This window comes from Myotis davidii, unplaced genomic scaffold (genome assembly GCF_000327345.1).
Source record: "Myotis davidii unplaced genomic scaffold, ASM32734v1 scaffold194, whole genome shotgun sequence".
NCBI classification, from domain to species: domain Eukaryota; kingdom Metazoa; phylum Chordata; class Mammalia; order Chiroptera; family Vespertilionidae; genus Myotis; species Myotis davidii.
Window position 1 is genome coordinate 1,600,356 of NW_006286673.1, and position 21,978 is coordinate 1,622,333.

The window sequence follows — 21,978 nt, forward strand, 5'->3', positions numbered from 1 at the left end:
TACATATTTGCCAATGTTATCACCGATAAGGGTTTAATCTCCAACATTTACAGGGAACTCATACAACCTAACTAAAGGAAGATAAACAACCTAATCAAAAAAATGGGCAACAGACCTAAATAGACACTTTTTGAAAGAAGACATAAGGAAGGCCAAGAGACATATGAAAGCCTGCTCAAAGTCACTAATCATCCGAGAGAGGCAAATCGAAACGACAGTGCGGTACCATCTCACACCTCTCAGATGGGCTATCATCAACAAATCAACAAACGACAAGTGCTGGGGAGGATGCGGAGAAAAAGGAACCCTGTGTAGGTTTATGGCACCTATGGCTGAGGCCCACATCTCCCTGCTCACAGGGTCAGGTGTGCATGCAGCCTCCTCAACCCTCAGACCTGACCTGATAAACAAGCCCTCGGGGTCCCTCCCAACAGGCTCCCTGAGTCTAAGCCTGTATTCTGCTGTGGCCACTGTCACTGCTAAATTAACCGCCCAAAGCTACACCACACCAGTGCTTTGTCTCGGGGAGATTTGCAAGGTTGACACCCCACTACCCCCTTCCTGAAGCCCCTGTCCCCAAGGGGGTGGGATGGGGGAAGGGAAAACTTCATAAAAGCGGGATAAAAGACGACAGACAAGTTGGGGGTTTTAGAATTGCATAAGAAACGGCAAGAGTGAAACTGTGACAAGGGGGACATGATCCAGAGGTGAGCCCAGGAGATCCCTGTGCAATAAAAGCCTGCCCAATGCTGACCTCTGTCCCACACCATCTGAACAATCCTCACGTCAGCTCCTTGGCTTCAGTCTCCCCCTGCCTCTTGGGCTGCAGCTGTACTCACAGCGAAATGGCCTGTCACCCCTCCTCCTGCAGCGGCCCCAGGCCGGGGCTCCCGGGCCCCAGGAGTTTCCCAGGCAGGGAAGGACCCTGAGCACCTCCCTCTCACCAAGCTCCCAGGAGGTGAACTGCCTCTGAGCAGTAGCACCCAGCCTCACAGGCTTTATTCACTTCCTAGGTCCTGTGATTTTAGTAAAACCAGCTGGCCTTTTCCCCAGCTAGGAGCTAGCTGCCTCCTGATTGGGCCTGAGGGGTATCCTCTGCTCAGAGCAGGAAAAACTGAGCTTAGTGCCCCAGCACCTGGGCTGGCTGATGCACAAGGCAGCCTCAGGGGCCTGGGTGCTCCTGGGGAGACCGGGAGGTTGGGCTCTGAGCAGGTGAACTGGTAGCCACATGAGCAAAAGTAATAAACGGTCCTGGCCTGTTTGGCTCAGTGGATAGAGCGTCGGCCTGTGGACTGAAGGGCCCCAGGTTCGATTTCGGTCAAGGGCATGTACCTTGGTTGCGGGCACATCCCAGTTGGGGGTGTGCAGGAGGCAGCTGATCGATGTTTCTCTCTCATTGATGTTTCTAACTGTCTATCCCTCTCCCTTCCTCTCTGTAAAAATATATATTTAAAATAAAATAAAATAAATAAACGGCGAAGCGAAGCTGGTGTGTAAACCTTGGTCTTCATTTTATTTTACCTTAAGGTATGACCTAATTCCCTAGGGCAGTGGTTCTCAACCTTCTGGCCCTTTAAATACAGTTCCTCATGTTGTGACCCAACCATAAAATTTTATTGCTACTTCATAACTGTAATGTTGCTACTGTTATGAATCATAATGTAAATATCTGATATGCAGGATGGTCTTAGGCAACCCCTGTAAAAGGGTCGTTCGACCGCCAAAAGGGTCGCGACCCACAGGTTGAGAACCGCTGCCCTAACTGCTGCCCTAGGGCGATGGCTGTGCTGTGCGTGAGAATCACCAAAGGGAACTTTAAGAAAAAACTGCCTTTCCAGTTTTGTTGTGTGGTGCGGGGCCCACTCGGTTACCAGCTCTCCTTTTCAACTGGGTGCATAGCTGGGACCCAAACTGCTGCAGGGGCTGGGCCCTCCAGGTGGCTGCCTTCCGAGGAGCACCCTGGAGGACAAACACCGAGGAACACAGAAAAAGCCCGTTTTCACCCGTGGCCTCTCACACACATGGCCGGGATCGACACCGGCCCCTGCGCTGGGTCCTGACAGTCTGCTGCGTGAGCAGGGCCAGGTTCTGGTTTCACTGTTTTGCAGAGCACTGTCCTGGAGCTCGGCGTCATCCACTCAGAACACACAGTCCGTGGCCTTTCACTCTGCACTCAGACTGCTTTTTCAGTGACAGCTCCACACAGTCGGGTCCATTCACTCTGGTTTTGTTTTGGTTTTGGTAGCCAGACCTGGGAATTAAAACAGCTTTCACAATCATTTCCATGGGGCAGTGCAATCCTGCCACCGAGTAAGAATCTTCATATTTGGAAAGTAATGTCCTCCTCGTTTGCAAAAATTTAAACCCCAGTCCTCCGGGGATGTACAATACTGTGATGGGAACCAAAACTAAAGTTTGAAAAAAATTAGGAAGGAGTTAAGTGGGAAAGTGTGTGGTAATTACTTTAGATAAAATAGAAAGAGTAGATTGTTAGGCTCTTTTCTTTCTTTTTTAAAAATTTAAATTATTGTTGAAAGTATTACATATGTCTCCTTTTCCCCCCATTGAATTCTCCTCACCCCCTCACGCCCCCAGCACATGCCCCCTACTGTCTGTGTCCATTGGTTATTCTTGACGTTACCTATTAACATCTTCTTGCTAAACCATCATGTAGGTAAGCTAGTCACTACGTGATTTCTTCCTTGAACCAGGGAGTGGGGTGGACTCCAGGTTTCCAAATGCTTCCTAAGATTCTGTTCTGGTGAGATTTAAACTTTGAGTAATTTGTAAGAAACAAGGAATATGTTGATTCTGATAAAATAACTGGGATTCATTCTGTCATTTCCTATGTGATCTGAAGAGTATGAGAAACCTCCTTTCGGATCCCATTTAGCCATGTTCCCTGCACATTTCTCAGTACTTAAAATCCTTTCCCAATTCATTTTGATCTTTAATCTCCTTTTTGAAAAATAAAGTCAGGTCGCTCAGCCCTGTTACTGGTTTCTTCCTGAATTCACATGGCTTTCATCTCTATACCAAAGCAAAGGTGTGGGATCTGTTAGAAAACAAACTTAAAGCACACCTTAACTTGCACTTGCTACTCGAGTTCTCCATCAAGTTTTCCCCTTTAATAGTTTAGGAATTGACAGGGGAAAAAATCCTAAGGAGAGCTGTATAACGATGTCAGCTCCCCCTCGAATCAAAGTTACAAAGTTGGGAGAGTCTCTGATTCATGGACGATCCAAATTGCTGGGTCTTGTGTTCAAAGTTTACAGAAAACTTAGATAAATCCCGAAGGGGGTTTTCATCCATCCATCCATCCATCCATCCATCCACCGAAGATGCAAGGCGTGTCTTCTCTGGACCAGACACTGCTCTCTGTCACTGAGAAATTCAGGGGAAGCTCCTGGCCCTGGTGGGGCTGGCCCTGGCTGCTAACAGTAACAGGATAAACACATGACACCTGTGGTGGAAGGGGGTCAGGGAAGAATAAAATGCAGAGCAGGGCTGGGGGGGGCTGGAGTGTGGGGTGCAGAGAGGGGCTGCAACTGTCCGCCAGGAGCTAATGCTGGCCTCAGGCCTCCAGGAGAAGCGCTATTTCAGGAATCAGAGAAGTGAGGGAGGCAGCCAAGCAGACATCTGGAAAAGCGGCTCCAGGCCTGGCCAGCGGCTGGGGAAGCGTGCCTGCCACGCTGTGTCCCAGCCTCCGCTGCAGATGTGAGACCACGGCCAGCAGCCCTTCCATGTTATTCCAACGTAAACAGTCAATAGGGACCCTCTAAACAGGAGCACATTGGGCCAGAACCTCTCTGTGGAGTGAGCCTGAATGTCACTGGGAAAAAATAAGGTGAGCTAACTAAATGCTCTTTATATGGGCTCTGGATTGAACTATTGGGTTGACTAAAATACACATTTAAAATTAACGTCACCTGCTTCTTCTGCTTCTTGTTTAATGTGGTGAGTCACACATAGAACAGCCCCCGTCCGAGGCCCATTTCCACTGCTCAGCAGCTCTGACCTGCCCTTTCGAGGCAAGTTCTGAGTCAGTTCTGCCGCATGCATTAGCACAGAGCTCCTCCTGAAAGGCGGCAACTACTCCACTGCCCGTATCCAGTGTGGCCTGTCTCCTCGCTGGTGTTTGCTGGTTCCCCCTTGGTAAGCAGATAAGCACTGCTGTAAAGAATGTCCTTTGACCAACCCTATCTGCCTCCACCTCCGCTCACCCGCTACTCTGCATTGCTTCCTGCTGCAAAGGGAGCCCGATCAGAGGCCGGACCCTCCATTTACAAACCCATCCCATGCCCCTTGGTCCCCTCCTCCAAGCAGAGGGGGCCCTGCCAGGTGCCCAGCCCCACCCCCAAAACCCTCCACCCAAGGCCCAATCCTGCTCCTCCTGAGATCCTAAACTTGGCCTCTTCTCCCCCTGCCTCCCACCCTCCTCCATAAAACCACCCCTATGAGAGGCAGCCAATGCCTCCAGGTGGCTTCTGGGTCACACAGGCTAAATCCAAAGTCCTCCCCTCCTGCCGCTCCCCAGGAACCTTGCCCATCTGGCTCTGACCTCTTCCTTCAAAGCCCCTGCAGGCTTCCCCTGCCGCCTCCCCAGGCTGCCTCCTCCCGCCACTGCCCCAGGTCAGATGGAGGGTCCCTGACACAGGCTGTCCTGGGCACTCCAAGGACCAAGGCTTCCCCCAGGTCTGCCTCCTTCCCATGTTCATCTGCCCCCAGGTCACACAGCCACTGCCCGAGAGGAGGGCTGGAAGGCCGAGGTCTGCACTCACCTTACAAGGCCATTGCTAATTTGTGGAACAGTTAAATGAAAACAGACCTGGGATGTTAAAGCAGATCTTAAAGATGGGGAGGATTGGTGGCATGGGTGACCCCAGGGCACCCTTCCGCCCATCATCTAAGCCAGGGGTGGGGAATGTCCAGCCCACGGGCCCTATAAGGCCCGAGAAATCATTTGGTCTGGCCCCGCCAAGGCATTAGGGGTGAGTTAAGTAAATGTTTGACCAAATAGAGCAGGCTAATTTTTAAGTAGATGATTTGTATGGCCCACGAATGATGTTATAAATATCCAAATGGCCCTTGACAGAAAAAAGATTCCCCACCCCTGATCTAAGCAAAAGAAACTTCTGACCCCACTGATGACTCGTTTCCACCTTTCTATAGACAGGGTCCTATATTACAATCCAGTGAAGCTCCTGGTCAGAGAACCTTCGCAGAAAACTGCTGGAGGGGTCTGAGCTGCCTGGGTTCCTAAACGCCCCGTGGACCCAGAACTGAAGCGTGTCCTCAGCTGACCAGTGGGACCAGCAGCTGGAGTGGACTCTCAGGCCTCCCCTAGACCTTCTTTTTCTTTTTTTTCATTCCATTTATTGAGGTAACATTACTTTTTTAAAATTTTATTGTCTAAGGTATTACAAATAGTAGTACATATGTCCCCTAAACCTTCTAAATGGGCAAGGACAGAGAGGAAGGTGTGGACCCCGGGGCAGCAGGGCCAGAGGCAGAGCAGTGACATGCCGTTCTCTTTTGCACATTCTCCTTGTCCGTCCTGTCTTCCTGTGGCCTTCAGCCTTTCACTGAGAAGGGGAACAGGAAGGGGGAGGGGAGGAAGGAGATAAGAGCTGAGTGACTCCACTTTCATTTTCCAAATGAAAAAATGGAAGACCCCGTCTCACTGCTGGCAGAGAGAAGCTCCGGGCACTGCTCCCCAGCAGCTTGGCCGCCTCTTCCCACCAGACAAGCACAAGGACTGTGATCCCCAACATGCTAAGTGTCAGGGGGAAGACACATGGGATAAAGGGGCCTGCTGGCAGACACTTGGTACCACATAAAAACACAGCAGCCTAGGAAGCTGGGTGAAAAGAGTAACTGGAAAAGTGACTCAACTACTTCCTTAACACATGGCCATCTGTTCTTTAGCCAGACACCTTCTCAGCACAATTACAGTCGTAGTGGATGGACAGTGTTGTGTTCTGATGTCTGCCTTTAGAATGGCATTGCCCTACCTTCATGGCTCTAATTAGAATTGCTTCTGACAGCCCAGTGGATGGATGCATCATATTCAAATGGCCCCAATTCTCCCTGATCAAAGGTTTGAACCAAGGGGGAAAACATGCTTTTTGAAGATGACAAAATGTCACACAACTGTGTTTGCATCTGTAGACAACTTTGCAATTGCACAGACTCCCCACGTGTACATGAGGTTAACATTAGCATTTTAACACTCTGCCTCCCAGACCCATTCACTTTTGTTAAGTTATTACACTATAACCAGAAAAGGTCCCCTGTGGCCAGGCCGGCATGGCTCAGTGTTTGAGCATTGTTTGATTAGGAGCCAGGAGGTCATGGGTTTGGTTCCCTGTCAGACCATATGCCTGGGTTGTGGGCTCTATCCCCAGGGTGGGTCATGCAATAGTCAGCCCATCAATGATTCTCTGTCATCATTGATGTTTCTATGTCTCTCATCCTCTCATTTCCTCTCTGATATCAATAAAAATATATATTAACCAAAGAAAAAAAGAAAAGATCCCCGGACAGAATGTACAGAATTCCAGGATTGTAAGGGGCTGGAGCTGTGAGGCGAGATGCCGACTGTTCTCAGTTGCCCTTTGCATCTTACTGGGCTCTAATGCCCGCACAGTTCAGGGCCGGCACAGAAGGAACCCACCGCAAACGCCCCAAGCAGGGCCCCAAAGCAACGTTCAAGAAATCCACGTCAGTGAAGGCCAATGAGGTTGCCTGGGCCCCATCCACAGTACCTCACATTTCTGACTGCAAATCTCCAGGTGTTCACTGTCCCCAGACATTGCTCAGGAGATGAAAGAGTGCGTTGGATTAGCAGAGGTTTAGTTAATTGACATGACTTCATGAGAAAAGAAAACAGCTGGAATGCCTAGAGGAAGGAATTGGTCCACACTTCTTAGTGAGCTGCCAACCTTTGCGCTGGGCACCAGAAAGGCACTGGGGAATTGCCCTGGGGAATGTCACCTGTGTCTGGCCCCCCATTTCCACTGCAGCCCTACTGCTTAGCAGATGACACCTCAAACTTCTGAGATGTACAAAGTACACTCCGTGCATCTCACAGCTCCCTTGCTCATGTGTCAAATGAGGATGAGTTAGAATGTGAAGCATTAGCACCTGCCACATTGCAATGGTCACCAAATGTTAGCTATTCTCACCATGAATGGGAAGACTTACATCAACTAGATTTATGTGAGTGCTATTCACTCTGCCATGGGCAAAAAGGGACTCAGCCCGGTGTTCACTCTGCCCTTAGGGTCCACTCCATTGCTCAGAACTCTCAGCCCTACCAGCCCCTCCGGAAGCCCACAGTTGGTATCTAAGATGATGAGTCACCTTTGGTGTGTGGCACAATCTTGCTTGAGGGTGGGTACTGAGTCATGATTATGTCTGTCCATTTGGCAATGGGAACTTATTTTAGGTTAAAATAAAAATCAGTTTAAGTCTGCAGATTCCTTGTGACAACAGAAGAAACCCAAGTAATGAAAAAAAAAAAAAATAGTTAGCTTTAGAAATACTCTTCCCTAATGAGTGGGGCTAGGGAGTCAGGAATATAGATGGAGGATTTATGGTGTTATTGTTCTTTAATAGATTATATAATGCAAATTCCATTGGGAATCAAAAGCATTTCATCACTTTGGAATCAAGTGTTACTTCACTTCAGCCACTCTCACTGTATTTTAATGTGGTTGCTGTCACTGTAAAAAGGCGTTTTCTGAGAAAGGTCCCCTCAGAGCACCATGGCCTGGAAAGCATTTAGATTGAGATATCATAAAACTTATCTTAAATCCTGCCACTGCCATTTAAAAGCCGCATAACCTTAACTAAGTCAGTTATCTCACTGTGGGTCTTTGTCCCCACCTCCAAAATGAAGACACATATGTCTTGGAGCCGTGTAATTACGCCTGGAGATAAGACGTGTAAAAATTCTTCTGTTGGATCTCAGAGGAAATCCAACACTGATCTAACTTAGAATCAAGAGAAAGTGGGGAAATGGTGGGCAGTCCAAAACATCTCTGGGAACAACCTACTCTAAGGGTCTGTAAATCTGCCGCTGCCAAGATCAGACCCTCTGAGCATGTCTCCAGTGAGCTCCCTCGGAAAGAAATGCTCCCAAAAGCTCAGGCAGATCCAACATGGACTCAAAATAGAACATCTGGCGTTTTGCATGAAGTCCAAGAAAAAACAGTCAACCGCCACAGCTCTGCCTGGAAGGGGGAGGGAGGGCATACAAGAGGCCACCGTGGGTTGCCAGGAATGTAGGGCAGCCCTGATGTGCCAGGTGGGAGCATCAGGATATCAAAGAGGATGCTACCCGCTGAGGTGAGAACTGCCATCTCCTAGTAACCTGGCAGGACACCAATCAAACAACCTTCTCTTAGAGTTTTTGTTTTCATTGAGAAGAGGTGTGGACTAACGGAATGAATGAACTCTTTTATAGCTGCTCACAAGTGGCAGGGCCAGGATGAGTAACAGAGAAAATGCTGATTCTGTCTATTGCACCATTATCCTGAGTGCCTGTATGCCAACTACCAGGTGGTTAAGCAAATTTTTAGACAAGGATTCAAAGGAATGACCCATATATATATATATATTTTTTTTTTTTCAACAGACATAGCACCTTAATTGTAAAATAACCTTGAAACACTGACCTTGAAGCCTGGAGGCTTAAGGCCAGTTCCCCTTCCTGTGCCAACGTTTTATGCTCCTTGGAGGGGGCAGGATGCCATTCATTTAAGATGCTTCCTCATTTGTGCTAGCATCTGCAGGCACACGTGCTTTTGAAGCCTTTGACAGGGAAGCTACTCTCAGCCCCACCAGGACCCCACACGACCCGGCCTGGCACATTTTCTGGTGTTTATTCATTTAAGCAAGGTGGGCAATGTCATTGATTTCGCTCTGCATTTCCTCAGTCCCGGCCTCTGCTATATCACAACATTTTCTTTCTCTGGAATGTTGAAAACCTGAGTCATTTTACTAGGATATCAAATCAGAACAGCCCTGCTTCCCTGGGAGGCAAAGGCGTGGGCCTGTGGGGCGGGGGCGATGACTGACGCTGCGACAGACACGTTCAAGAGGAGTGGGAGGGTCTCGCCTGGCACCGACGTCCTGGGGATGCTGCGTGCCAGGTGCCTAGCGCCCAGGGCGCAGGGCACACGACAGCGACAGGCCAAGCATCACGTACGCGCCAAGGGCGCCAACCGGCAGCACCCGAGCCAGCCACGCCCCGCTCAAGGGCAAAGGGAAGGTCGCGGGGAGGGTGGGCACCAGCTAGGACGCCAGAACCTTAACCCAAGCCTCCCTCCACCTTGTGTGTGGCCTCCAAACAGATGGAAATGAGGCCGCAGAGTCTTTAAATTAATCTGGGGCTGGGGAGGAGGGGAGAAACCACACACCAGCTACCGGACGCGTCCCCGCCTGCACGGTTCTTAAGGCTCCAGGTCCGCATCCGCCTGAAAACGCCCATCCACTTTCTAGCGGTAGGCTCGCTCCACCCAGGGATTTGCCTGGATCTGGAAAACCCACTCGCTGGGAACCCTGGCGCCCCCACGTGCACCCAGCGCCACAGCCTGGGCGTGGCCGTGTCACTCCTTCCCCCATTATATGGAAATATTTTCTTCGTGCGTCCGCGGGCCTCGGACTCCTGTCCTTATCTCCCCCAAATCCGCTTCCACGCAGGCGGTGGGGCCCCTGGAGTCCGCGCTGGGTGCTGGTGACGTCCCGGAGTCCCCGCTTCCTAATCCTTCCCCCAAAGAGAGGCTGGCGGGGAGGCCGAGTGACCCAATTTAGTTTTCGGTTTGGTCACAGCCGGAAGGGGAAAGGCGATTAGAGCGGCGGAAACCCCTTCTTTAAATCTCCCGGTGTAAACGTGCAGTGTGCCGGACGCCTGGCCACCCCGCCCGGGGACCCCCGCGCCCCCGGACGCGTCCAGAAATCCGCAGCGGGGACCCCGCCCACGCCGCGTAGGGGCATGAGTCCAGACGCGCTGCGGGTACCGCCGTTTCCTCCGCAGCACAGGGCGGGAGAGAGCCCCGGCATTGGAGGTGGCCGCGCTGTCACCCACCTTCAGGGGCCTCCGGACCCACCCTACGAGCCGGATTTAGATGACCTACAAGGGCGGCCCAGACGACCCCGTCGCTACCCTCAATTTTTAAAATAACGTGGAAGTGGAAAATTAATTCATCTTCCGGATGACGGCTTGGGCTGCCATACCCCTCCCTTCGCGCCCCCGCAGGGACTTGGAGGCTGCCCGGCCCGCTCCAACCCCTGCATGGTACCCCTGCAGGTCCCGGGCACCGGGCTGCTCTCCCACATCTCTCTTCTCCCCGTACCCCTGTCGCTTGACCGGGTCTCCACATTTTCCCCCTGGTACCTCCATCCCTTCTCCCCGACGCCCCGCTCCGCCCCGGCCCGGGGAGATGGTAGCGCACCTTGGGCATCCCCGCCGCTGGTCAGCACGCCGATGGCTTTGCCGGCCCCGGAGAGTTGCTCCAGGAACTTTCGGAAGGAAGCTCTGGGGACCGAGGGGTCACCGTTGTGGTCCATGGCGAACAGGCCGGACACCGCGCTGGGCCGGGTGCTAGGCAGCCAGTGCACCCCGCCCGCGGCGCCACCGCTCAGAACCGCTCGCCCCGCCCACTCCGTGCGCGCCAATCGAAAGCTAGGGGCGGGTACACGGGGCGGGGTCTGCGGAGGAGGTGCCGCAGGCAGGGGCGTACGGCTTGGCAGGGCGCTATGCAGATGAAGGGGCGGGGCGGGGCGGGGATGGGCGGGTCGTGCCATTGGTGGGCGGGCTTCGAAGGTGCGGGAGCCTCGCAGGCGGAAGAGCCCAGGTGTGTCAGTGAGGACCTTTGGAGAAGGGGCGTATCGGCTATGGGAGGAGCCTCATAGATAGGCGGGACCATTGCAACTGTGGGAGCCTTGCTGGTGGGTAGAGCTGCACATTACAGTTTCGCAGCCGGTGGGCGGGACATCACGAGATGGGTGGGGCATCGCAGGTTGCGGGGGGCGGGGGTTGGTAACACCGCAGGTGGGAGGCGGTGGGCGGGGGTGGACCGCTGCAGGTTGGGGGAGCACCTCATTTGAGGGGAGCCCCGCTGGTGGGTGGGAGCATCGTACAGAAGGGAAAGAACTCCAGCCGAGGCTCGAGCCCTGATTCCTGCAGAATTCCTCGCCAGATGGCGCTAGGACCCGCGGGAACCCTCCGGTTCCTGGGCTGCCCCAGTTTTCCCCTCCAGCCTCAGGTCGAGAGGAAGGAATCGGAACGGATGCTCTAGTCTAGTTGGTGAGCAAACGTAGGCGTCGCGACCGGCGATGACAAAGTCCTGACCTCTGTCCCCCCAAGGGCTCTGGCGCGCCCTAACCCCGTCGGCCTGCACGGGGGACAAGAAGGAACATGACTGGAGAGGGGACCTTAGCGCCCGGCTTGGGTGGGAGGAAGTGAGGAAAGGCTGGCGGTGGAGATAGACCTAAGTTCCTACCTAAGGAAACCGAGTTCCTGAGGTGTCAGCCAGATGAGCTCAGCCCTGCTGGGAGTTCCAAACCTAAGATACTTGCATCCAGTGTGTGTGTGTGAAGGGGGATTGATGAACAAGCTGACACTTTGCGGAGATTAACCTCCTGCCAGTTACCTGCGGCTGACACTCAGACGAACCCCTCAGGGGCGGCCTCAGGAGGCACCGGTACTGGGGTGCAGTGACCCCAAGAGTTTCATATGAGGTCCCATTCATTTGCAGGTCACAGTGAGGATGGCACAACAAACAGAGACTGCTAGATGCGCTATAAATGTTTGTTGAATGGATACAAGAGAAGAATTTCCAGAGGATGAGGCCCAGAAATCAGGATTTTAAAAAGATTCCCAGGTGATTCTAATGTGCAGCCAAGGTTGAGAACCACTGTCCTAGAGAATCCTGTGATAGCAACACAATCAAGCTATTTGCTATAGAGCCACTCCAGACAGAAGGGGAGTGGGGTGCACAGACTTAGGTTGGGTGCTTGTGTAAATACGCTCGCCTCATCTTCCCACTCATGTCTCTGAGCATCAAAATTTTATTGTAAAAGAGAAAAAAAAATGCCTGCCATGGACAAGCCTGGAAGTCTGATCTCTGCTATAGGCCAGGATAAATGGAGAATCCTGAACCCCTATGATTATGGAAATCACCTGGCCTATTTTTTTTTTTTTCTAGCTCCACCAGAACCACTGAAGTCCAGTTTCCTGGAGTGCTGCCAGGGAATGTATAGTTTTAACAAGCTCCCAGCTGTTCTGATGATTGCAGAGTCTGAGAGCAACCAGCTGATGGATGGAGCCCAGCAGGGCCAGTGATGCTGAAAGGGACACGGGGTGTTTTGACGATGGCATACAGGTGGCCTTTACTCTCCAAGGACAGGAGGCTCTGAGCACCTCCACTCAGAGGGCTCCAGTGCCCCCAGCTCAGAATTTGTGCTCTAGAATCATCCCTCCCTTTCTAGAGCATACTACACTTGGAAAAGTTGGTGTACACTGAATTTTATCTTCTTAAAATATAATGTTTTTATAATTTAGAGACTGGTCATTTGCCATCGGATTATCTGTAATTTAGAAAATGATAGAACTCAAGTAGTGTTCAAACATGACAGTAAATGATGCAAATTATGCTAAAAATACACACACTTTTCAATTGCTGTTTCGGTCATAAAGGTAAATATCTGTTGAAACATTAACAAAAGGCAAGGTTAGAAATAATGGAGGCCTGTGTGTGTGCATATGTGTGTGTATATATGTATAAATAAATCTAGACATTTTTATTTCCTTTCTTTTGCTTATTACAAGAATTGTTTTTTCCTCCAATGAACTAGTATTGTTTTGGTATAAAAATATTACAGTTAAATAAAAATAACAAAGTTTAGAATTGTCAGACCTCCAAAGTTATGACCGTTTTTACAAAAGATTTTTTTTAAAGCGAATTACACAGAGTTGTGGTTCAGATAGGAAATGTGTCATTCTGCCCTGACTAAGCTCAGGGAATAATATACAGAGATCTCAGTTAACATGGAAAGAAAGAGCCATCTCTCTTTCCTTCTTCTTTTGCAATACATGTGTTTTAATAGTTCAACTGGAGGTACCTCAACTCTGGCCTTAGAAGAGAGCTCTCTGATACCCGAGAGCAGAATTGCATGCCCGGTTAACTGTGCAGCTCACCTCAGTAGGACATGATGCACCTTAATTCTCTATTGCGGCCTCACAAGTTCCTGCAAAATTGTGTGGCTCATGCCAGCCCACACATATCACAGGAACAATCACTCCAGGGATCAGGAATTCAGGTGGGCTTCACTGGACCCTCTGCTCAGGGTCTCACAAGTGTCTGCCCACAGCCTGAAACTCATCAGGGGGAAGGGAAGGACTGTATGCACTCGTGCTGTGGGCAGGATTCATCCCCAGGGCTGCTGGACAGAGGGCCTCGGTCCTTCACCGGCTGCAGGCTTAAACTCTGTCTCTCTTCTTGGCATTTTCCCTTGGTTCCAATCAGGAGCTAGCTTTGAACTAATCTGCAGCCCCAGCTACATTTCCATCCCCCTTTTCCTCCCACTCCCTCTCCTTCTCCCCTAGATTTAGGGAAATCCAAGAGTAAATGTGCTAAACTAGGAAATGCTGCCTTCAACCCATGCCTCCTGTGCAGTGAGCAGAGACAGGACGGCGGCACCAGCGCCCAGTGGGAGCACCAGAGTTCTCACAGGTGTTCTCTCTCCGTACTGGTGACGCCTGCCTGCTTTTCCTTTCTTCTTGGATAGCTGTTCTCATTTATCTTTGATTTGGCAAAGTGTCTGTCGGTAGTAAAAAATGAAATATATTTTTGTTAACAACCCCCCCTTCCCCGCCACCAAAATTAATGGTGGGTAAGGGAAAAAACTTAAGATTTTGGTGTCGAGACCTGAGTTTGAACCTAGTTCTGCTGGTCAAAGATGGAAAACCCCGGCCAATACTTCAGCTAGAATATCACTCCAAGTGTCTCCTGCTTTCTAGTGTCTTAGTATTGTGGTCCCCCACTTTCTTTATTCTGTGATGATGGTACAGCAATAACTTCTTACCTGTTCTGCTTCTACCATCAAGTCTCACATTTGATATAAAAATACGTGAGTTTAGACTTGGTAAGGAGGCGGGCAACAGACTGAAGTATTATTACTGTTAGCAAGGAAGCTAAATTGTTCTGGAAACAATGTAATCGGTCACTAGAAACATGAAGATAATCCGTCCAGCTCTGAGAATGATTGCGGATTCAGTTAAATGCCAACATTCAATACTGTCAACAACATTAAATAAGCCAGCCTCACAAGGGCTGCAGTCCTTGCAGACATGGGGAGGAGGGTTGGCCCTGCAGGTACCCAGTTGAATTCTCCCATGAAGAGAATCTGGAAGATTCCAGCTCCAACTCCCCAACCCAGGGCTCTCACAGCCAGCCCAGAGGCCTGGGAGGAAGAAGTCCCTTCTATGTCATTGCCTCACTTCACCTCGGCCTCTTTGGCTAAAACACGCTGCTCTCCAAGGCTCCAGACTGTGGAGCGGCACATAGAAACCTTTGTCCCTGGCGCCTGGTTCTGGAGCAGGAGGCGCCCCTCTCTTCTCAGGTTGCCTGGCTACTGGTCTTCCGCCTCCAAGCCAACGTTTTGACCTCAGTGGAGGGTTCAGAAACTTTCTTTATAGACTTACTCTCAGATTTGTTTTAAAGTCAAACAAAAAGTTAAAGGACACATCCAAGGTCAGGTGAGTATAATGTGAGTAGAAAGTTTAAATGCCAAGACAGCATATACACCTATGCTAACAGTCAGCATGGCTTCTACACTCAGCTCAGGTTCCGCTTTGAGCTTCCGTGCACTCAACCCACCCACCCACCCACACACACACAAAGGACATGTTAAGATTCTCCCACTTTTTGGTGAATGGGTTTTGCAGAGGTTTTTTTCTTCTTCTTCTAGTGATTTGGCATCATAGAAATAACACAACAGGATCTGTTAGGGGGAGTGTGGGCTTTTCCTGGTGGCAGAATAGTAGGAAACCGATGCATAGATAAGAGGTCAGTTTGATATACGTAGAGGGAGCACAGAGGATGTTGTTGGATTATCTTAAGGGAATTTTCTACCAAAGTGATAAATGGAGAGGGAGAGCGAGAAGGAGAAGATAAGGGAGAGTAGGAGAGAGAGATGGAAAGGGAGAGGGAGAGAGAAAGCGAGGAATGACTCACCACTTCTGCCCAGACATCCTGGCCAACCACCCAGAGTCTCCCTGATCATTTTGGGGAGACTCTGCTACAGGGAAGGCAGCAGCTCTTTTTCTAGAATGTGACTGTCTCTGGCTGTTCTGCTTCTATTCTTTACATCCATTTTATAAACGAGGCTCTTATGACTCAAGTTTATTCTCCCAACTTGTTATCTGTGTCCTGATGAAATAGCTTCACTTTATTAGCAAATGGGTCCCCATTTCTTTCTGTGAGCCCTGCTTCTGTTGCTTCTGTTATCCTTTCTAGAGATGGCTACTTTCAGATCATGCTTATGAATTCTGAACCCCGTTTGGGTGAGCTCTCTTCTCTGACCACTCTTGTCCTCTTCGTTACTATATACATGTAGACGCATGTGCACACACACTGTAGGTAGGACATTAACTGAGCTTCGTTTGTATTCCCAGCTTTCGTGAGGCCAAGCAGTGGGAGCTCAGCCTGCATCTTCTTCAGGGAACACGAGGCTCCCAGCCACAGACCAGCCTGTGTCCCAGGATCTGACACATTCTTCAGGGACTCCCACCATTCTGGGCCTGGGCCTCCTCGTCTCACATACTCCCCTGTCGTACATTTGAGACACCATCTCTCTGCTGGTGGTCCCGGGCCAGCACTGGGATTGCAAGGCTCTCTCCTCTTGGGGGCGATGAACACAAAGTGTGGCAGAAGGTTGGAGGGGTCCACCTCAGTCCCCTGGGGTTTAACGCCCAATTCCAGGAATGGCTGTGACCTGTCAACAGAGGGACAGGTAAGGGCTGAAACGTTCTGAGCAAAGGCCTTGAGAGAGAAGGATGTGTGCCCGATGAAAGGAAGGTTTGTGTGGGCACTGTGCTGGGGAGTAGCCAGGAAGGGGGTCAGGGGAGCTTGGGGAGAAGAGGCAGGATGGTGGACAGAGAGCTGGGAGAGAGAGCAGGGGGAGGGAGCTGGCAGGCTCTGGGTAAGGAGGGACCCTGAGAATTTGAAGTTTAGACTCAGTATGAGTCTACAGGAGCTGGAGGGTTAAGTTAGAGATGAGAGGCTGTCTTGGCACTGTAGAGGCAGGGCAGTCCCTGGGGGGAGGGGGGGGGCTGGACAGAGCTGGACTCAACCCCTCAGTGCCAAGGGGTAGGTGCTGAAATTAGTTCACAGCTCACTCCTTCTCCTAGACCTTGGGTCCCACTTTACTGGTTCCAGGAGGAGGAATAACAGTGGTCACCAAAGGACATGCCAGAGCAAACGTGGTGGTGCTGACAGCGAGGCAGTGCTCCCTTTCCCCTCCTCCATGGGCGGGTCAGGGCTTAGTCATCCTGGCTGGAGAAGACTTCCTTGTATGGCCAAGCCCTGGAGCAGGAGGTGTGAGCTGAGGTGGCTGTGAGCGGGGCCCTGCACTTCTCAGACTGTCTGGGACTGCCGGGCTGATCCCAAGGGCCAGGGTGGGCAGGGAGGGCGGAGGGTATTCCCACAGGCTCAGGCTGCAGGCCCCCTGGTCACAAAGCAGCACACTCTGGGTGCTCTTACTAATCGAGCTGACACATTTGGTGTGATTTGTAAGTCCCCAGTGTCCTGGAGGTGACATCAGCTTTTGTGGGAGATGACCAGCATGTTTCCTTTCAAACAGTGAAAATAGGAACTACCCAGATGCCTCACATTTAGTAAGAGCGGCTGTGGCGTCATGAGCCGGTTCCAGAGTAATGGGGGTCACATAAGGTGTTTTGTTGGAATAGTTTGAGTGAATTATATTTCAGCAAAGCTGTTAAAAAGTCATTTGTTTCCCCCCCACAGCTAACTAACATTGGAATTTAAAAACACATACATATCTAAAGAGTAATTTTAAATAAGTTTTATGTAGCTGTTACCATGACTGCAATATTGACAAAGCAAAATCCTGCCCAATACAACTTGAGGTTTTATTAGTTTCTGGACAGTTTGACAAGTCACAGACAGGAGACTGCACAACCCTCTCAATAGTCATATTTATTCCCAGATTGAAAATTATGAGAACCCTTAACATCCACTCTGGGCCACCCTGAAGCACGCATTACAGCATTTTAAGTCGAGTCACCACTGGACTTCGGATCCTCAGAACTTATTCATCTTAGAACTGAAGCTTCGTGCCCTTTGACCAGCATCTTTATTAATTATACCTCAATAAAAACAATTAGAAGACAATGAATAATTTCCCTAAGGAACAGAGTTGGACATCTTCCCAGGAATGTTCTTGGCCACGGGTCAAATGATTTACAGGTCCTCATAGGGTGGCATGGCTTTTCTTCCTTTCAACACAGTGCACTTTCTCCAGGTAGCATGGATTCAGTATAAATAGTAACCAATGCTGAGAATTTGTTCCCTTTTTAGGACCCTGAGATTTGCTGACCATTCTCCCTGGCTCTGGAGTGGGCTGCTTCCCAGCACGGATGGTGTTGTCCTATTAGGACCAGTCCTTTGCATCCTTGTGGGGGTGGATGTGGAAACAATAATGTCACACAAGCCCTCTATTGACTAGTTCTCATTATACATCTGGTCAGTCAATATATCAATATAATCACGGAGTCTGAGATGTTTTGTAATCATGTTTAACCTGCGTGACACTGAGCTTGAAATAATGAAACAGTGATGTTCTTGAGTAGGTACTGGTGTGTGTGTGAGAGAGAGGCAGAGATAGAGAGACACAGAGAGAGAGAGAGGCCATGTCATCGTGCTACTCAAACAATTGGTTTCTTTTCAATCCTCTTCTAGGTAGGAAGTGGTTTCCTGGAAAAAATGACCCTAAAACCCCACCCTCATTGCCATCACAGAAAGAGGAAAACAGATTTCCCAAGGGGAACAGAGGGAGGACACCCAGATGAGAGATGTCTCATTCCTGTAAGCTGTGTCCCACATCTAGAACACAGAGAAGAGAAGCACAGTTTAGCATAAATCAACTGGATGTACAGACTAGTCTTGGAACAAGCTTATAAGCAAAGACTACACTTTGGAATAAAAGCCCTGGCAGGAGAAGTTGACATGTCTGTGTGCATAAGATCTGATAGTGAAGCAGGACCCAGAGAAAGCACCGCCCTGACCAGAGAGAATGCTCTTAAAGAAACAGTAGAAAACATTGATCTATTCCTTACTGAGAAGGAGTGAGTGGCCAGAATCAAAGTCTATTGAATGTCTCTATGGCTCAGGTTCTACTGAGTACTCTGAATAACTTGTTAATTTTCATCTTCATGAATTGCTTTAGATGTGCTGAGCTCACATTTCCTGACAGTGAAGAATCCGGTGCCAAAGAATATAAAACACCAGGTTAAAATCCTCTAATTCGAAAAGATACTGTGACCCCCATGTTCATTGAAGTATTATTTACAATAGCCAAGATATGAAAGCAACCTAGGTGTCTATCAATACACAAATGGATAAAGATAACATGGTACATATATAAAATGGAATATTTCACAGCCATATGAAAGCCATATTTGTGACAACATGGATGCAGAGGGTGTCATGTTAAGTGACATAGTGAGACAGAAAAAGACAAATACCATATGATTTCATTTATACGTAAAATCTAAACAAAACAAAACAAAAACGGACTCATAGAAGCAGAGATCATAAGGACAAGGTTGGTTGCTAAAGGGGAGGAGGTAGAGAATGGGTGAAAACCATGAAGGGGAATATAGTCAATATTGTGAAAGATTTGCACAGCGACAGATGATTACCAGAAATAATGTGGTGATCGCATTGTAAGGTACAAAAATGTCAAACCTCTCTGCCAGTGTGGCTCAGTGGTTCAGAGTCTACCCATGCACCGAAGTGGAAACTAAGATACAGAAGGTCATGGTTCAATTCCTGGTCAGGGCACATGCCTGGGTTTTGGGCTTGATCCCCAGCAGGGGGTGTGCAGGAGGCAGCTGGTCAATGATTCTCTCTCTCATCCATGTTTCTATCTCTCTCTCCCTCTCCCTTCCTTTCTCTCTAAAATTAATGAAAAAATATATTTAAAAAAATGTCAAATCATTATATTGTACACCTGAGACTGATATCACTAATATAATATTGCATATCAACTCTATATTGAAATTTAAAAAATAAAACATGGTTTAAAAAAAAATGTGGACTTGAAAACGGTGCCTTCTGATGGAGGGTGCTGTGTTATATAAGTTACTGCATCACTTTTCCAACCGTCATGCACCAGTCCTAAGTGTTTCTCTGGGCTTAACAAAGGCCGCGCTTGCTTTTGAGAGGGATGAATAAATTATTACTTTGAGCCCCTTCTGTAGGCTCTTGGAGTGGTGCTGAGTCAGGAGGAATGCTTCTGATGCTGAGTGTTCCTTCTGGGCATGAGTTCCCATGTTCATAGAAAAATTGGGCCTATTAAGTAGTAAGATGGGAGAAGCAACAAAGATTCCTAAAGGTTTCTAAAAGAATGACCCGATTTAAAACCACACACACAGAACATGTCCAGAGTCTTGGGAACAACAGTGTAACGGTTAAAGGGGTCACTGGGCTCTGGTGTCACCACTCGGGCCATTGGGGATTTTATTCACTTTAGGTTATTTTATGTTTTTAGAAAGGGAAGTCTTGGCTTTAGCTATTTTAGTCGCTATGAGAAATGGGATTCAGTGTTAAACAAAAGGACTGGGGAGTGATAACTTTCCTCTTGTTCTGAATCATCAGAATAACGGTGTCACTTTGACTCACTCAATTCCTTCAGGTTCCTCAAAGTTTCTTAGTCTATTTTTAAAATTAGATGGTAACTGAGAGGAACTTCCAAATATAACTCGACTATATCTTAGATTGCACTTTGTTGAACAATGATGCCTCATCCATCGACCTTGAGACAATTGACATTTTTTCCTAAATATCTGTCATACTTACTTGATCCAGAAAACAAATTATATCCTTAAAATATCTTTCACCAGGAATCACATGTGTGCTCAGAACCATGGGGCTTTATCTATTATAGGCCAGAAAAAAAAAATTCATGAGTTCACTCTCTTTTGTAAACTTTTCTTTTTCTCCCACGATGGTTATGTTTATAAGTCACTTTCCTCAATTACTATGCAGATGTAATTCTAACTAACAGTGGTAAGTTGGGGGACTTCTTATTAAAGAAGCTCACACTGACCAGAGCTGGGCCTCAGTAACATAGCTAGGTTTGAGCGAGTTTTTTTTTGTTTTTTTTTTTTTAATAATTACAATCATTTTTGAAACTGAAGTCAAAAGTCATGGATGTCATCTTGTGATCATGAGGTAATAACTTTAGGATAAAAGGAACTGTTCTGAGGTTGGTAGAAAGAATAGGAAGTTTATGTCACTCTTACTGAACAGCTCATCCAGTGTCAGGAATTATCTCTCTCTCTGGCATTTTGTTATAAGGGGGGAAAAAAATAACCCTACTTGTTTAACCTATGCAAGTGTGTTGGGCTCTGTTACTTGCTGCTGAAAGCATTCCACATTGGGGAGTGAGCCCAAAAGCTGGGCATATGCCCTGACAGGGAATTGAACCATGACCTACTGGTTTATAGGTTGACACTCAACCATAGAGCTACACTGACCAGGCTGAGCGAGGTCTTTTGATTGAAATCCATCCATCCCCGTGACTAGACTTCGAGTGAGTGTTGTGCTGTGTGCTGGGTACTATTCTAAGCCCTTCAAGCATTTCTAACCCACAGAATCTAACAACCTTTGAGGAAAGGCCTATTAGTGTTTCCAGTAACTAGACAAGGACACCGAGTGACAGTCACACACCAGAGGGTTGGTCCAGGCAGTCTGGCCTGTGCGCTGGGCCCCACGCTCTGCTGTGGTTCTCTGAAACTTCCTGGTAAGCAGCCAGCTTTGTGTTTTAAAACATAATGAAAAGTGACTTCTTGATAAGGAGCTTGGACTTTGCACTCAGACTGTGGTTTGGATCTAGCTCAGCCCGCTGATGGTGACCTTCACAAGTAAATTTAACTGCCTCCTGTCAGTGTCTCCTTATCTAGGAAGTAAAAGTAAGCCAACCCCTGGGGCCTTGGCAATGACTATAATACTTAGATTTTCGTAGGAACCTATACCTCAAGGGCACTGTTTTTTCGGGTGCATGCCTGCAGCCTGTCCCAGGCCAACATGGAAGTCCCTCCTCTGGGCTTAAGAAAAGAACCATAATGCGAAGAAAACTGTCAGTTACATTTCAAGCTAAGAAGCACTTCTTGAACATCTGTAAAGAATTAATAAAATTACCACTTCTGTAATCATCTAGGTTCCAACGTATTCGAAATGCTGGTATAATGGGTACTGGTCTACTAGTATTACTCGACAGCATGACATACAGAAAACCTAATATATCTTACCTGTCTGGTTTAATGGGAAACATGTGACTGGCAATTTTTTAGGGTCGATTATAGTCATATTTTTACAGTTTAAATGTAATACAATGGCCATTGAGAGCCACAAAGATCTGGCAGCAAAAACAAAATCTCTCTACGTGCTCCTTTATTCCCATTATTTTTGGTATTTTAAAATTAGCTTCAAAGATAGATTTCCAAACAATGTAGATTCTGGGATTGAAATACAGAATAAACATGACTTCCTAAGGAAAGCAGTTACTCTTGAATGAGCACCACCAAACCTATTTTGGAGGGAGCGTCCCTCCCAGTGTAACAACAGTGAATGTCACCCCTCCTCCCAGGAGGAAGATGCCCAGAGGGCTTGGGCTTAAAGACCAATCTCCCACAGGCCAGAGGGACAGGGCCACCTTCTCCGC

The 21,978-nt window shown here is 48.6% G+C and overlaps 1 protein-coding gene across 1 annotated transcript in view; it reads right to left on the minus strand.

Annotated features, from left to right (window-relative positions):
• PFKP (phosphofructokinase, platelet) overlaps positions 1 to 10,664 on the minus strand; it is a 63,772-nt gene extending 53,108 nt beyond the window's left edge. Inside the window, exon 1 of the mRNA XM_006758149.2 lies at positions 10,461 to 10,664. Within this exon, the coding sequence (XP_006758212.1) occupies positions 10,461 to 10,575 (115 nt within the window). The 5' untranslated portion in view covers positions 10,576 to 10,664. The remainder of the gene's footprint in view (positions 1 to 10,460) is intronic.
• Positions 10,665 to 21,978: the final 11,314 nt, after the last annotated feature.